The sequence below is a fragment of the Cydia pomonella genome, chromosome 25, assembly GCF_033807575.1.
Source record: "Cydia pomonella isolate Wapato2018A chromosome 25, ilCydPomo1, whole genome shotgun sequence".
Classification (NCBI taxonomy): Eukaryota; Metazoa; Arthropoda; class Insecta; order Lepidoptera; family Tortricidae; genus Cydia; species Cydia pomonella.
Window position 1 is genome coordinate 3,740,252 of NC_084727.1, and position 17,363 is coordinate 3,757,614.

Here is a 17,363-nt window from a genome sequence, read left to right on the forward strand (position 1 = left end):
GTTACTGTATTTTTGCAAATAAATAAATGATTGATTGATTGATGATTGTAAGTTTGTCACATCGAGTTAAATTAAAAATTGACTTGAATAATTTTGCCTAATAAAATACCATATTATGGTTTGATCACATTTTGTTAAATACCTACAGAAATACACTATAGCATATCACATCGCCGGCGCGCACGCCTGCACCTATAGTTTTTTTTTGTTGGTTGTTGACTTTTTGATTATTAAGCGCATTAGTGCAATTTAGGGTAACTAAAATTGTTCCATTTGATTGATTATTCATCTCACCTACGGCTATATGAGTCTGATTTGTAATAACGAAAAAAAATTGAAAACGCCATGGTGTTACAGAGTTATAGACACTTGTACGACTGTTCTGTGTTGGAGCCTCGGCCCGACGCGGAGCTCGGCCTTCGCATTTAGACACTTGTACTATTTTTCTGTGTTGAAGTTGAAACACAAAAGTCACGCCTCTCTTGGACGTTTGATGTATCATAATTTTGAGTAATTTGTATAAAAATATCGTAAATTCATCATTTGTTCCGTTTTGTTTTTGACGATGAAAAAAAAAAACCCTATGACTATGTTATGCAAATGGAAAATATGTTAAGTAGATGTTCATGCCAAGTTACATGTAATTTAAGCATTTCGTCTCGCCATTGGCTATTTTCTGTTGAATTTAATCACAAATCAACAAAAAGCCTGTTCTATATTTTTCTACTAAATTTAATTCAGAACAAAATATTGTACCTATACTCTGTATCTTTAGGTATTTAAGTAAAAGTAAAAAAAATCTACCCTCAAATAGCTCCTTTAGCCAGTTGAGGGTAGAAAAAAACATAAAATGATCAAATAATGTCGGTTAATGTCAGGATGTTCAGTGACAGATCCAGGTTTTTTATTTGGTCAGTTACTCATTAAATATTATAACTACCCGAAAATGTACAAATTGTTTGCGAAGGTTTCTGACATACAGCTCAATGTAAGGTCGGGCCAAGCCCGACTTCCAGAGTGCGCTTTCCTCTTGAGGGCGCCGTTGATACCGTACGGTCGGACATACACTGTACAACAGTGTATAGTATTGTTCTGTGTGTGAGCGCTAACCTGGCCACTTCGGGCGCTGGCCAAGGGTTTATGCCATTTAATCCATGAGAACTAACTGTATAGGTTGGGCGTTATTTTTTTTAACCCTCTCCTTGATGGCTTCGTATTCGTCTCTCGTTAAACCGGGATCGTATTTCGTTTCTTCTACAATTAGATCAGGATTATACACTTTTCGGCACCATTTGGCTACGGTTTTTGGGTGAGGTAAAACTAGGTCGAATTCCTCTCTCACGAAATTATATGCACGCGGTGAAATTAGATGAAGTGTCATGGCGTATTTCTTCAGACCAGCGTTGTAAGATTTTGGCTTCTTTCCTCTCGCGGAAGAAATAAAATGATCAAGTAAAGGCTTGTTTCTTAAACACTTCATAACAGTAATGTATTCATTGTCATCTTTTTCTTTTTGTAATAACTCGTTCAACTTCTCGCCTTCACGTTCTTTACTTTTTCTGAGTCTTCTAAGTTGGGCTCTCAAAGCTTTAATTGTTAAAATGCGTCGATCTGCTACTTTTTGTACTCGATTTACTGACTTTTCTAGCAAATAATTTCTTTTTGAGAGTTCTTTATTTATATTACAGCACGACTTGACTTTATTTGTAGAAGATACGGCAGGAGCTTGGGTTACTAATGGAACCTGAAAGTATATACTATATAAATATTTAAAAAATAAAAATAATAGAGAATTTGAAAGACTATCTTGGGGCAGCAACGGTAGACTTTTTATTTCACATTAACTAACAGGAACACGAAGTCTAACACTAATAGGAAATCGAGTTAGGAACACCGAACTGCGCTCCAGAACTGGTATCATAGATGTGGGTGTTAAGGCCGCTAAGCTTAAGTGGGGTTGGGCAGGACACGTCTGCCGTATGCACCCGGATCGGTGGGCCAAATTGGCTACCGAATGGACACCGCAGATTAGCCGGGGCAGAGGCAGACCAAAAAAGAGATGGCGGGATGACCTCGACGCTTTTTGCAGATACTGGCGGGAACATACTTCAAACCGTGATATTATGATGAGTGGCGGAAAAAAGGGGACGCCTTTGCCCAGCAGTGGGACAAAAAATAGGCTATTTAAAAAAAAAAAACTAATACAGGTTGGACAAATAAGATATATACACTTTGTTTTTAAATTTTAATTATATAACGTGCAAAATATATCAAATAGTTTTTCATAAATATATTATTCAGGGTTGGCAATACTATACGGAAGATAATTTCTACCAAATGTCTACCTCTAGCAGCAAACAATTTTTTGACAAATGTTCGTGTTATTTAAAACACGTTGTTTGCTCAATTAATTTCGAGAAAAAGTGACAGTGATCGGCACCCAAATACCCCAAATTTTGCAGCTCCTGACTCATTTCTGTAGGGTTATCAAAAATTACGTATCTATGCTAACAAGCTGATGAAATTTAAAATAAATATTATAGGACATTAGTACACAAATTGACTAAGTCCCACAGTAAGCTCAATATGGCTTGTGTTGAGGGTACTTAGACAACGATATATATATAGGGTAATTCCGGGGTAGATGGCCATAAGGGCGAGATGGTCAATCGAAATATTTCATGGTTCTACGGCTAGATGTCGCTAGTTTTTGTTTTAGTTCGCCGCGCGTCGTGAGTGGGAGCAAGGGCAAATATTTTGGCGAAAAAAAAGAAAAAGTAAGTAAAATCTGTGTTGATTATTTTGACAAGTGAAAATATTTCAAAGGAGGTTCATGTTTTAACTTGTGGTGATGTTAGTTTCTCATAAAATTGGTGTTTTTTGTTTTTATTGTAAAGTATACGGATGTCGTTATGTTCTAACCTCAAAATTATGCAGATCGAGTTTTGACTTGTTTTCTTTTTAGGTGTGGTCATCTCTCCCGGAAGAAAAGGAGAGATGGCCAGATTAAGTCGGTATGTCATGGCCATATGGTCATCATACACTGATGGTGCAAAAATGATGCCTATTATTCATATAATTTTTTTTTTTTTGATGCCAATCAAGTACAAGAGAAAAGCAGTAGCTGTCAGAGGTAATTGGTCAGAACTTTCACTTAAAGCTACTATTAGTGCTGTGAAAAATGATGGGTTATCCGTGCGAACGGCGGCTATCCAGAACCAAATACCACGAAAAACGTTAGAAAGAAGATTGAAGAAGAATAACGACAAAAAGGGGCCTATGGGACCATCTTCTTCGTTTGGAAAAGAAAATGAGGATAAACTGGTAGCTCACATCAAAGCTAGCATAAAATCTAATGTTTCAAAGCCTGGCACTCCGAAAGAACGTCCCCTCAATAAAAATCCAGACTACACCCCATCACGAATTTTACAGGATATATCACCTATCCCACAAAGACTCGCTGAAATTCGCAAACGAGCTAAGCAAGTGGGAATGCTACTGACTTCGGAAGCACATATCGGTGCTATAAAATGCGCTGAGGAAAAGAAAATTAAAAAAGAGATCAAGAAAATACCCGGAAACTCCATTAAGAAGGAAGGACAGGCAAAAAAGAAAACGGCTCGGGTAAACAAAAGAAAGGCTATCCGAAGGCTGTCGGATAGCAGTGGCGATGTCCCGCTTGCCATAATATCGAAAAACAAGAAGAAAAAGAACTTGAAAGGGGAGTATAACTGTCGTGGATGCGGAGAAAATTATTACGAAACTCTTTTTGTTGAAGATTGGCTCCAGGGCACGATTTGTATGTTTTGGGTTCATGAAAATTGCACCGAATTCGACGATGCATGCTCCAAATATGGCCAGGAAAAGAAGAAGCGCCTCAGTACCAAAAAATAAGACTGAAGACATACAATAATTTAGAGTTAGGTTATGGCCATCTTTCCCATACTGGTATGGTCATCATACCCAGATACCCCGGGAGAGATGGCCAATTGTGATTTTTTTTTAAAACGATTTTTCAATCTGATCTCAATAGAAAATATTTTTTGTTTGTTTAATTATCTAACGTTGATTGTTCAAAGTTTATAAATAAATAAAGATTTCTTTGATTACTCATATACTTTTTTTTTTATAACGTTCTAAAAAAACTATGGCCAACTACCCCGGAATTACCCTAATATACAGGGTGATTCATGAGACGTGAGCTGGACTAAGCCTACACAATCAGTAAATGTTAATGAATCGTTCACCATCATATTTAAGTAAAACAATCACGCTTTTTATCTGTTATTTAACTTTTTCTTAAGGACAAATTTGATTATCTACAATCATGGACACCCTACAACACTTAATTAACAAAGATAAAACCTCTTTAACCGTTATGACAGCACTTTGATTATGAAGAAAATAAAATGTCACACTTGAGTGAGATACGATTTTATAAAAGTAACCAGACTCCGATGGCATTCAATTTGTCACTTATTATGGATAAAACAAAGAGGGTGACCATAAATATCGTAAATAAAATAAAACTTTTTTTTTTTAGCAGTAAAAATTAAATTAACGTTAATCTCACAAATACTGGTACGAAACAGTTGCTGATAATTTACCGAATATGCAGACTTGAGCCTGCTCACGTCTCCTGAATCATCCTGTATAAATATTTATAAATACTTAAATAGATAGAAAACACCCATGACTCAGGAACAAATATCCATGCTCATCACACGAATAAGTGCCTTTACCAGGATTTGAATCCGGGACCATCAGCTTCGTAGGCAGGGTCACTACCAACTAGGCCAAACCGGTCGTCAAACACGATTTAAACAGTTAAAATCGACTATCCAACACAAATTTACTAAGATAACGTCGAAAATGTGCGAAAATATGCAGAAAATTGCGATGATAAGGGCTTACATTGTGCCCGTAAGGCCCGTCCTTAGATATATGTCAATGCGCGCCGTGGTTAAAGGGTTAAAACTAATGTACCTCATACAACTCATCTAAGGCTTCCATTTCGTAGATGGGGCTTGCTACCATGGTGTCGGAGGGCGATGGATTCTGAAAAGCAGATGTAATGTACACTAGTTTCATATTAAATAAATAAAATAATAAGACAAATACACACAAACTAACCTAGCCCCACAGACAGCTCAAAACCACCTTCCTTACCATTATCTATAAAAACGGCAAAAAAAAAACACGTTATATGGGAGCCCCCTTAAATATTTATTTTATTGTTTTTTTAATATTTCTTGTTATAGCGGCTAGGGATCGGAAACCGGTATTTTTTATATGGAAACGAAAACGGTATTTTTTCGTTCTTTGTTAATTATTTCATTCCTAATTGGGCAATCTAATAATACGAAGTCGTTATCTAAAAACACAACCGAGTCCTATATTTGTAGTATAAAATAAACCGAAATATATGTTTATTTCAAAGTTTTTCCAAAAAACTGGTTCCGATCCCTGATAGCGGCAACAGAAATACATCATCTGTGAAAATTTCAACTGTCGAACTATCTTTGTGTACATGTATATTCTTGAGCTTACTGTGGGACTTAGTCAATTTGTGCAAGGATGTCCCTAAAATAATTAACATAATTGAATGGTGTAGTCTCGTTTAATTAGTTAATAGATACCTTGTTCATCTCCTCTAATAGGTCTTCAATATCGCTGTTAGCACTGGATACCACTGGGGGACTCTGAAATTAAAGTGCGTTTGTCATTATGTCACACTTTTAGGGGTTGGAAGGGGGTCAGCCAAATGTGACAAGGAGAGGTGAGGAGTCATGGTGTTCGCTAGCTGGCCCAGTTGCATTAAGCGGGTGAGCGGATAACGAAGAGCAACGCTAACTGGCGCAGATGAATAATGAATAGAATCAGGAGTGACTTTGCGGAAATTCATATGTTAACGGCACCAATCATGGAACATTTAAGAGAACGTTTGGAGTATTTTTGATATTTCACTGACACCTGTAAAATTTCTACCGCTTTACGCTTTAAAAGTTGAATGTCCAATTCGTCCTTTATGTTTTCTATGTATTTAATGAAAGCTGCTGCAATTGGTTTCAATAGTATTAACCAATTAAAACTGTGTTTTTTTGCTCCAGTCATGGGATGTATGGCGCCATTCATTTTCAAACTAACAAATATCAATGAAAAATTAAACTTAATGAGCTTTTTGGCTCTTGTTTATGGCAAAATGTTGCCAGCGATTAAAAACTCATGGTAAATACTTGTTTTACAGGATTTGTATGTATGTATGTATGTATATACTTTATTGTACATAGAAATAAAAACACGAAAAACACAGTTACAGAGTAAATTAAATACAACAAAGGCGAACTTATCCCTGTATGGGATCTCTTCCAGTTAACCTTTGAGGAAATGAGTAAAACAGAAGTAACGGTGAATGAATGACAAACACAAACAAAAGTGTACAATCACTGAAATTAATGAAATGCACGTTTTGAATACACATTGATACAAATATACATAGATAGAAAAATAACCATAAAATAATGCATACATATATATATATAAATAAAAATAAATAAATATTCAATATATAATATAAATAAATATGAATTCGAACCAGAAAAGTAAAGGAAATTAAAAAGTAGAGAGTACTCAATGGAACTATACCATATAGTCTATACCATCCCTCCCATTACTGGTGCCTGTGCCATTATAGGGGTGTTTACTATATTAATAAATAAAAAAATTACTTTATTCTTGCGTATTTTTACATGCAATACATAATGTATAACGGGTTAGCACTGATTGACTAGCAAGTTATCTTTTCTTTTACAATGGCACCCGCATGCGGGCAACCGCTCCGTGCACCCGCCCACACTAGCGGTCGCCCTAAACAATGACTCCAGTAACTTTGTCGCCTGAAAGTACTAATCTTATGAACGTCAACTTTGTGTTCCGCATTTTTGTGACTTAAATGTAAATCACTGATTTTTACAATTACTTAATGGTAGAATAATTCACAAGTATCAAGACTATTTAATACTTTATCTGTGTTGTTGTCACATCAAAAACTACTTTTTATCGATCGCTTTAAAGCTAGCTTATGTACTGTACTAAAAGTTACCTATTTATTGGGTCATTACCTATGAAATTGGCGTTTTTGTTCATAAGTATTAGTCATGTCATAGTTTATTTATTTTAATAGTAAATTCGAAGTATCTTTTAATTACATTAATGCGCTACATAACAACGATTTTACATACAATTATTTGCTACTTTTATTGTTTTATGTATTCAGAATACTGCCCTGAAAACAGCTCTTTTCATGTGCTGCCGGCTCGAGTATTTAAATGACTTATATTTTTCTGACGGGACAGATTTAAAAAAATATATGAGATAGAAAATGTGCCTTAAAAATGTCTCAGATTACTGGCAAAACTTTTTGTTTGGTTTGAAAATGCCATCACAAAATACCCCAGCCCCAAAATAGCAAATTCTAAAAACCCCAAACACAATTAGGTTGCGTTGTTTTATCACAGAGTTCCTATGGCCACCTCCTGTCTCCATCATCAGATCAGCTCGATGGTACCTGTCGCATATAGCTCATAAGTTAATTAATGTATAATTTTAGTTTTACGTTCTGCTTTTAAGTTTTATTTTTTACAAATTATTTCCATGCCTCATTTGTCTTAATAACGTGTAATTTACTGTGTTAGTCATAAGTTTTACAAACTAGGTTAAGAATATACTGTAAATACCTTATTATGTAATAACGTGCTCTGATTGGTCAATAAACAACTAGTACACTCTGCACCTAACACCCACGTGACAAATGGGCGTGGCCCGACTATAAATTGATGCTAGGTCGGGCCAAATTCATATGCAGACAACTCAGCACGGCGCCCGAACCAATTCGGCCCCTACTGGACGACACGGACGGGTACCTGAAGTACACTGCCAAGGACAGAGCGGAAATACTCGCTCGCAGCCTTGAGCAACAATTCAGGCCCAATCCCGACACCGACCCGCAGCACACAGCGGACATCGTTCAACACGTTCGAGATTATCTCAGCGTGCCTGTACAGACACACGATGACCCACTGTACTTCTCTCCTTCACAGGTCCAGGCGTCCATCAAACGCCACTGCAACCCGAGGAAGGCGCCGGGCCCCGACGAGATCCCAAACATGGCGCTCCGCCACCTGCCGCTAAACACCTTAGCGGCGGTGGCGCGCCTGTTCAACGGGATCCTGCGGTCGGGGCACTTCCCCGACATCTGGAAGACCGGGCGGGTCATCGTCCTTCCCAAACCAGGGAAGGACAGAAAAGACCCGAAGAACTACCGGCCAATCACGTTGCTATGCAACCTCTCTAAGGTGTTTGAGAGGATGCTGCTCCGGCACCTCTCACCACACATCACTCCCAGGCCGGAGCAATTTGGTTTCAGGTCTCAACACTCCACGACGCTGCAGCTCACCCGCGTCCTACACCACATGGGCGCGGCGCTCAACAAGAAGGAGTTCACAGTCGCGGTTCTCCTAGACATGGAGAAAGCTTTTGACCGAGTCTGGCACGATGGTCTAATATACAAACTTTCTCTGTCCACAGCACCCCGCCGCATCGTGAGAGTCATCGCATCCTTCCTGACAGACCGCCGCTTCCACGTACAAGTGGAAAGCGCGGTGTCGCAGGAACGCCGCATCCAGGCTGGCGTCCCGCAGGGGAGCTGCCTGTCGCCCGCATGCTATGCGTGCTATACCGACGACATTCCTGTCGTTGGGCAAGCGCAGCTAGCCCTCTTCGCAGACGACGCCGCCTACTTTGCGACATCTTTTAAGATGCCGCACGCTGTATCCAAGATACAGCCGACGCTTGACGCCCTTCCTGACTGGCTCTCCAAATGGAGGCTATCAGTCAATGTGGGCAAAACGCAAGCTCTCATCACAGGGCAAGCCACCGCCCTACCCAATCCTCCTTCTCTTTTAGGTCAGCCGCTCACATGGTCGCCCGCAGTGAAATACCTGGGGGTGACCATAGACAGGAGGCTCAACATGGACCGGCACGCCGCAGACACAGTTCGAAGAGCGAAAGTCGCTCGCATGTGTCTGCGTCCGGTCTTCTGCAGTAAGCTCCCTGTACGGACCAAGCTTGGTCTGTACAAAGCTTACGTACGATCAAGACTGACTTATGCTTCACCTGCCTGGTACTCTTTCTGTTCCAGGTCAAACAAGGAGAAGATGAGGCGCCAGGAGACCCTCACACTGAGGACCATCCTCAAGTGCCCGCGGTACGTCAGCAACGCAGCCCTCACCGAGACACTGAAGTGGCGCGGCCTGGAGGAGTTCGTCGAGCGTCTCGCGCGGGTCATGTTTGACCGCGCGGACAACGCCGGCCTGGACCATCTTCGGGACATCGCGCCACACCACAACACCAGACCTCCGGAGAGGTGGGCTCGGGACTTGCCCCGAGCCCTTCTACACCAGCAGTAGCTGACAAGCACTGCCCACCACACTACATTCGGATGCAACACGCCACACACGCCAGCTAAGCTGCCGGTCGCCTTCTCCGCGGCTCCATAACCTGGCCCCGCTCAAACGGTATCACCAGGTTAGGGGCCGTGGGGTTGGATAAACGATCGGTAGCGAAGAGCTGGCCCACACCAGCAACCCACACCGTCCCCAAAATGACGGCCACTCGACCACCCCACCAGTCGGTGGGGAAGCGACCCGCGACAGCCGCCGCAGCCATTGTGCGGTAGCGGCCCCTCATACCCCCCTGACGGGGGGTATCGACAGATTACTCGACGGCCAAATTCATTCCTCATTTACATTCAATACTGACACTACCCAGTGTTCTTAAACCAAAAGTATGTGTTTTTAATCTCCCACAACACTACCCGGTAATGGTACTTGGCGGTATGCGGTAAAGGTTCCAGTCTTCAGCCAGCGCGTTCCAGCTTCGAGTCTTCGAGCGTCCCGTGTGCTATCGACGGGCTTCTTTCTTCAGCAACCCTACTAGTCTACGCTCCACATCAATGGTCCTTCGAGAGCCGAATGAAGAAAGAAACAAGTACGCGCTGAGTTTTAAGTAAATTTTACTTGACTCAGAAAGAAGAAAGAAACAAGAAACACGAACGCGCTGAGCCTAGAAGTACGCTTCGGCTCAAACCTTTACCCCTATCCATACCATACCCCACCATACCGGCTTGCCGGTCGGACCGTGCTGTGTTGTAGGTTTTTCCTCCACTCACGTGTCCTGGCAACTTTCGTTGCATGTGTCACACGGTGATACCAACACACTGCTTTCGAACGCTCTAGGCCTTGCACTTAGCCATTGCGGGAGATTCAGTGCACCGAGGGATCCACGCTTAGGGGCACTGACGTTGCGCTCTGTGACGTCAGCGCATAGGCGTTAGGCAGGTAAATTGTATATAGTTAGGGACCCCCGCGTGTGAACAAGAAAGAAGAGGATGTCGGAGACAGGAAGATCTCTACGTCCGCGCACGCGCCCGGGCCCGTCTGCCCCCGCGCCTACCCCGACCCCGTCGCCAGGTGAGACTACCTCCGGCGGGACAAATACGTGGAGCAAAGGCACCAGCGGCAACCGGAATACTAGTGGAGATAGGGAATCAGTGCGTAACTCGGAAAACGAATTAGAAGATACGGTTATACCCCGCAGTAGGTCGAGTACGCTAGTCAACAAAGACGCCGTAGTCGCACCGCCGCCGCCGCGCGCGCCGTCCGTTCGCGCATCGAATGGAGACCGCGAATCGGTAAATAGGGATCGCGATAGTCAGATAACCGTGTTGATGGCCGAGCTGGAGGTCCATAAAGCCGCTCTAGCCGTCGCCCAGACGAAGTCCGAAACTGCCAAAGTACGGCTGCAGATTGCGCAAATAGAGGCGCAGTCTGACGGCGGCAGTGTCGCGGCTGACGACTCTGAACGACGAACTAGAAATTGGGTAGGACGACATGCTAGACCACCACACGAGATCGCGAACGACGATAAATTCCCTCTACCGAGAGAGACCGCGCCGCCCGCCGCCGCCGTCGACCGGCCTAGCCGACCACAACCGCGATTTTACGAGGTACCGCATAGTAATTACGCGCCGATCTTTCACAAACCGCCCGAGTTACCCGCGTTTTCAGGCGATATAACGGAATGGATCGCTTTTAGAGCGGAGTTCGAAGACTCTGCCCCCATGTTTAGTGCCGTCAACAACGTGAGTCGGATTAGGCGCGCACTCAAAGGGGAGGCTCGGACAGCCGTAAAGTCAATAATGTACACAGTTCAGGATCCGTACGAAATTATGGAGGCGCTAGAACGGCAATTCGGCGACCCGGAAGAGATAGTACTCACCGAGTTGCATAACGTGAAGCGTATGCCGCGATTGGCCGAGGACAACGGCAATATAGCTTCTTTCGCCGCGCATATTGCTAACGCCGTCGCTACAATAAAATCGTTACGGCAAGATAAATACTTACACGCGCCTGAACTTGTAAACAAAATCGTGGACAAATTAAATCTGATAGTGCGTTACGAATGGGCAAAGTATAGGCAATCTAATAGCGGAACTCCCGACTTAGTCGCGTTGTCGGAGTTCTTGAGCGAGATTAGTGTTGCGTCCAAACGCGTAAACCGACATAGGCCGTCAGCTAAGTCGCGAGTAAACACGGTTTCTTTTGGGCACGAACCTAGGCGATCGAGTGACACTCTCTCTAGGTCTCGCGCACCCGCGTTCTCGCGCGACAGTAGCACTGACTCGGAGTCAGATGTCCGCGAAACTTATACACGCGAAACAAATAGTACAACGCGTAATACCCAACTATCGCTCAGGTAAAACACCGCGATAATAACAATAAAAAAAAACCCGCGAAACCCGCGTCAACCGGAGCTAGACCAAAGCAGATATCGTCCGTCTCTGTCCCGCGCAGTACGTGCGCCATATGTAAGAGCGGCAGCGAGCACAAAGTTAGTGCGTGCTCGAAGTTTTTAGCCGCGACGATATCTGAGCGTTGGGACCTAGCAAAGGGTGCAAAATTGTGTTATAGATGTTTGGATGCTGCTCACCGTAAGCCGTATAGATGCAAGTACGTCGCGTGTGGCATGAGCCAATGCGAGGCCGGACATAATAGATTATTACACGGACTAAACGCGGCCGCGCCCGCGAACGGTAATAATACTTCGGCTAGTACTGCGGCGGGAGCAGTAAACACTCTTAGATTCGCGCAAACGTACCTCAAAGTCATGCCTGTAGAGGTGTCGGGGCCCTTAGGCACCGTGCAAACCCTCGCGCTATTAGACGAAGGCGCGGCTATGACTTTGATGCTTCACGAAACGGCGGATAAAGTTGCACCTCGCGTACGCGGTGAATCGTTAGAGATAGAAGGAATAGGCGGCAGAGTGAGCGACCCGGATTCGTACAGGTTACGAGTCGCTATAAGAGGTTTTTGCAGCCGACATATGGAAATGATGGAGGTACTTACGATAGGCAAGATAGGCGTAGGTATGCAGGGCGTACCACGTGACGTCGTAGAAAAATGCGATCATTTATCGGAAATCGCGGACGAACTTTGGTACCCGCCCGCGGTACCTACTATCTTGATAGGCCAAGACAATTGGCACCTCATAGTTTCACGGCAAATTTTAAGCGGACCCTCTCACCTTCCCGTCGCAAGCCTAACCAGGTTAGGCTGGGTTTTACATGGCCCAGATAGAGCATGTCACGCCGCGGTCAATTTCGTAGGGCACGCACGGCCTAAAACCGCGGACGACGAAGCTATCGAACTCATGAAACAGCATTTCGATATAGAGTCGTTAGGCGTCTCAAAAAACTTGCCTCGGGCCGATCCCGATCAACGCGCGCTAGACCTATTAAAATCCACCTGCGAGAAAATACCGGGGGAAAATAGGTATCGAGCGGGCTTACTATGGCGAACCGATGACGAAGTACTCCCCGATAACCGAGCGCACGCATTAAAACGGCTATACAGTCTCGAACGAAAGTTAGACCGAGACCCGAAGCTTAAAGCCGAATATGCGAAGCATATGAATAATTTGCTCGAAAAAGGTTACGCGGAGAAAATGGACTCGCCGCCCCCCCTCGACGCGCCGCGAACGTGGTATCTAGCTCATTTTCCCACTTTTCATCCGCAACGCGGTAAAATGAGGTTAGTTTGGGACGCGGCTGCCACAGCCTACGGACGATCGCTGAATAGCGCGCTGTTGGCCGGCCCAGACCTACTAGAATCGCTCTTTGGCGTATTAGTACGCTTCCGCGAGGGCAAAATCGCGGTCATAGCCGACGTCAAAGAGATGTTTTTACAGATTGAAATAATAGAGCGAGATCGCGATGCGTTACGTTTCGTTTGGAGGGGGGAGGACCGTACCTCTCCACCGCAAGAATACAGAATGAAGCGGCTAATATTTGGATCGGCAGCGTCACCGACAACCGCTCTGTACGTCAAAAACGAAAACGCAAAAACGCACAGCAACGAATTCCCGATCGCCGCTGAAAAAACGAAAAAAAATACGTATATGGACGACATGTTAATTGCCCTAGACATGTGCGAGGAGGACGCGAGACGCGTAGTAAACGATATTTACGAGTTAAATATGCGCGCGTCACTAGAGCTCCGCGGATTCGCATCGAATAATCCTGCGGTAATATCTGACGTAGTTAACAGTAAAGAGGAGACGTCTCTGTTAGGCGCGAATGAGAACGAGCGTACATTAGGGTTGAAATGGAATCACAAGCGTGACACCCTAGGCTTTAACGTGAATTTTCGTAACACGCCCGAGGACGTACTCAACGGTCAGAAATTACCTACAAAGCGACAGGTTACAAGCAGCGCGATGTCGATATTCGACCCTATCGGTTACGTTAGCCCCATATCCGTCTTAGGCAAGGCGTTAATGCAAGAGGTATGGCGGACAGGGATCGATTGGGATACGCCTATACCCGTCTCGCTCGCACCCGCGTGGCGATCGTTCATAGAAAACGTACAGCAATTAAGGGACTTAGAAATTCCGCGACACGTACCCGCATTTAATAGGGAGGCATATATGCATGTTTTTTGCGACGCGAGTGAAAAAATATATGCCGCGGCCGTGTACCTAGTTAGTACGAACCCCGACGGGACTAGAACCTCTGCATTAGTGGCCGCTAAGGCCCGAGTGTCCCCTCTCCGGGTAGTTAGTATTCCGAGGATGGAATTACAAAGCTGCGTACTAGCTACTAGACTAGCGGAAACTATAGTCAAAGAGTCAGACTACGTAATAAAGGACAAGTTTTTTTGGTCTGACTCAAAAACGGCCCTCACTTGGATACGTTCCGACCCGCGTAGATACAAAACGTTCGTCGCGCATAGGTTAGCGGAAATCGAGAACACTACCACCCCCGCCAACTGGCGCTGGGTGCCTAGTGCGGCTAACGTGGCCGACGACGCGACGCGAGGTATTCCCGCGCAATTCGGAGCGACCCATCGGTGGTTCATAGGACCCGATTTCATACGGGAAAGTGAGGAGCATTGGCCGACAGAGAAAACGCCCGCGCCCGTCGCCGATACGGGCGAGGAACGTATTAATAAGCTCGTTTGCTCGATAGGCATAACTAGAAATAAATTCGAGTACCTACCGGAGGTAAGTAGGTTCTCAAAATTCGTACGCTTAGTTCGCGCCACCGCTAAGATTCTGGTTGCCGCCGAGGTATTTAAAGCCGCACTGCTATCTAAGAAAACAGATACAGAAATAAATAAGGGGCATTTAAACTTAGCAGAGATATTGCTAATCAGAAGGAGTCAACATGCAGCCTTTCCAGAGGAAATTAAGTTACTGGAAACTGGGCGAGCTTTGCCGAAGAAATCTCCTCTACACAAAATTGCCGTGAAGTTAGATAAAAACGGAGTCATCGTGTTAAATGCCAGAATAGACAAAGATGTGCATATACCCGTTCTACACGCCAAAGAGGGCGTCGTCAAGCTGCTGATTCATCATTTTCATGCTCTGTTTAATCACGGCAACCACTCGACGGTGATAAACGAGCTAAAACAAAGATACTACATTATCGGTTTGCGCGGTAGCATTCGTTATCTGACGAATAAGTGCCAATGGTGTCGGACCTATAAGGGAACCACCCTCAAGGTTCCTGTAGGCGACTTACCACCAGAGAGGCTCCAGGCGAATCAACCGCCATTTACCGCCGCAGCCGTAGACCTGTTTGGCCCTATGAATATAACAATAGGCCGCCGCCGCGAAAAGAGATGGGGCGTACTGTATACCTGTCTCACCACTCGAGCTGTGCACTTAGAGCTTGCCGCCTCACTTTCGGCATCCTCTATGATCCTTTCATTGCGCAGAATGATAGCTCGACGCGGCACGCCTACGGTTCTCTACTCCGACAACGCCACTAATTTTTACGGAGCGGAGCGAGAACTAGCCGAGGCCAAAAGGACGCTGCCAGACAGTCTAAAGCCATTCCTGACTGAACGAGCGATCACCTGGAAGAAGATACCGCCCGGCAACCCTTCCGCCGGCGGTGCCTGGGAGCGACTCGTGGGCAGCGTAAAAACGGCGTTAAAAGTTATATTGAAAGAGAGAGCACCCCATGAAGAGGTCCTGCATACGCTGTTACTAGAATCCGAGCACATAGTGAACTCCAGACCACTGACGCCGGTGAATCCAGATTTAGACGTCGAAGCCTTGACACCGAACCACTTTCTCATCGGCCGGTCAAGCGCCATGTCACCGCTGGGCGTCTTCACCGACACAGCAATGTCACTATCGTCGTGGAAAACAGCGCAGACACTCGCCGATCATTTTTGGAGGCGCTGGCAGAAAGAATACCGACCCAGCCTTCTCCCTCGGCCAGGTGCTCACCAGAACGTACAGAAACTGCATACAGGCGACATCGTCATCATAGCAGATGGTTCCATGCCACGAGGAACATGGCCTAGAGGCGAAATCGCACAACTCTTTCCCGGTCCAGATGGCCACGTAAGAGTAGCCATTGTTCGTACTCGTGCAGGTGACGTCCGCCGCCCAGTTTCCAGACTTATACCTATATGCTCCTCGAACATATAGACGGTGTTTTCACACGCGGGGGAAATTGTCGCATATAGCTCATAAGTTAATTAATGTATAATTTTAGTTTTACGTTCTGCTTTTAAGTTTTATTTTTTACAAATTATTTCCATGCCTCATTTGTCTTAATAACGTGTAATTTACTGTGTTAGTCATAAGTTTTACAAACTAGGTTAAGAATATACTGTAAATACCTTATTATGTAATAACGTGCTCTGATTGGTCAATAAACAACTAGTACACTCTGCACCTAACACCCACGTGACAAATGGGCGTGGCCCGACTATAAATTGATGCTAGGTCGGGCCAAATTCATTCCTCATTTACATTCAATACTGACACTACCCAGTGTTCTTAAACCAAAAGTATGTGTTTTTAATCTCCCACAACACTACCCGGTAATGGTACTTGGCGGTATGCGGTAAAGGTTCCAGTCTTCAGCCAGCGCGTTCCAGCTTCGAGTCTTCGAGCGTCCCGTGTGCTATCGACGGGCTTCTTTCTTCAGCAACCCTACTAGTCTACGCTCCACAGTACCATAATATTGCATTGTCACCCGACTTACATATGTATGCAAATATGCAAATTTTCAGCTCAATCGGAAACCGGGAAGTGGATCAAATTTAACTTGCAAGATTTGATTACAAACAGACAACGGTCAGGTGAAAGTAAATAAAAGCTTGTAAAAACCTAAAAATGGGACCTTCAAACCCCCCTCTCCCTCCCGGCTAAGCGCTACGGCCGGGGACTTTTGATATGTTCACCTCCCAACTAGTCCAAACAAAATTACGGGTTCAAAAATTGTGTTCCAAGCATTTCCCTCTATACCTTCTTGTTAATTGGCCTAGTATGATGTATGTTAAGAGTAAAATCTTGCATGTTAAATTATACCCGCTTCTCATTATTCGACTGAGCTGAAACTTTACATACGCAATATTATGGTACAGTCAAGGTATTAAATATCGATACGGACAAAGTTTCAAAAATATGTACACGCTACTTTAATGTATGGGCAATAAGGGCGTGTATACATATTTTTGACACTTTGTCCGTATCGATATTTATTTATTTATTATTTTTGTGGTTTTTGGACCTTTGAGTGCCACGTCGACCAGGTAGTGATCTATTGTGACAGCCCTTTAAAGTTCATTACTGATGCCCGTTGAATCCAGGAAATTCCAGATTCTTTAGGCCGTAATGTTCTGTACCTCATAGGGTTGCAGTACGTGCCGCCCTAAGTGGGTACTTCTTTTTGACATTAGTGGTCCACAGGAGCAGAGAATGTGCATTGCAGTCTCCTCTGACTC

At 44.4% G+C, this 17,363-nt stretch overlaps 2 protein-coding genes across 2 annotated transcripts; one reads left to right on the forward strand and one right to left on the reverse strand.

Moving 5' to 3' along the window:
* Nucleotides 1-212: 212 nt before the first annotated feature.
* On the reverse strand, nt 213-5,192 carry LOC133531557 (uncharacterized). Its single transcript, XM_061869853.1, has 2 exons — nt 4,987-5,192; nt 213-1,744 (listed from the first exon to the last, which is right to left on the reverse strand). The coding sequence occupies exons 1-2, from the start codon at nt 5,089-5,091 to the stop codon at nt 1,148-1,150; spliced, it is 702 nt and encodes a 233-aa protein (XP_061725837.1). The 5' UTR covers nt 5,092-5,192; the 3' UTR covers nt 213-1,147.
* A 5,255-nt stretch (nt 5,193-10,447) lies between these two features.
* LOC133531282 (uncharacterized) lies at nt 10,448-16,059 on the forward strand. The gene is made up of 2 exons (XM_061869414.1): nt 10,448-11,445; nt 12,030-16,059. The coding sequence occupies exons 1-2, from the start codon at nt 10,448-10,450 to the stop codon at nt 16,057-16,059; spliced, it is 5,028 nt and encodes a 1,675-aa protein (XP_061725398.1).
* The last annotated feature ends 1,304 nt before the right edge of the window (nt 16,060-17,363 follow it).

Bases quoted from the DNA above. Each gene is read 5' to 3' on its own strand.
- LOC133531557 (XM_061869853.1), bottom strand. From the start codon at position 5,091: ATGAAACTAGTGTACATTACATCTGCTTTTCAGAATCCATCGCCCTCC. The intron at 1,745-4,986 runs GTACATTAGTTT...ATATACTTTCAG, and splicing joins CCTTAGATGAGTTGTATGAG to GTTCCATTAGTAACCCAAGC.
- LOC133531282 (XM_061869414.1), top strand. From the start codon at position 10,448: ATGTCGGAGACAGGAAGATCTCTACGTCCGCGCACGCGCCCGGGCCCG. The intron at 11,446-12,029 runs GCAAGATAAATA...ATTGTGTTATAG, and splicing joins GCTACAATAAAATCGTTACG to ATGTTTGGATGCTGCTCACC.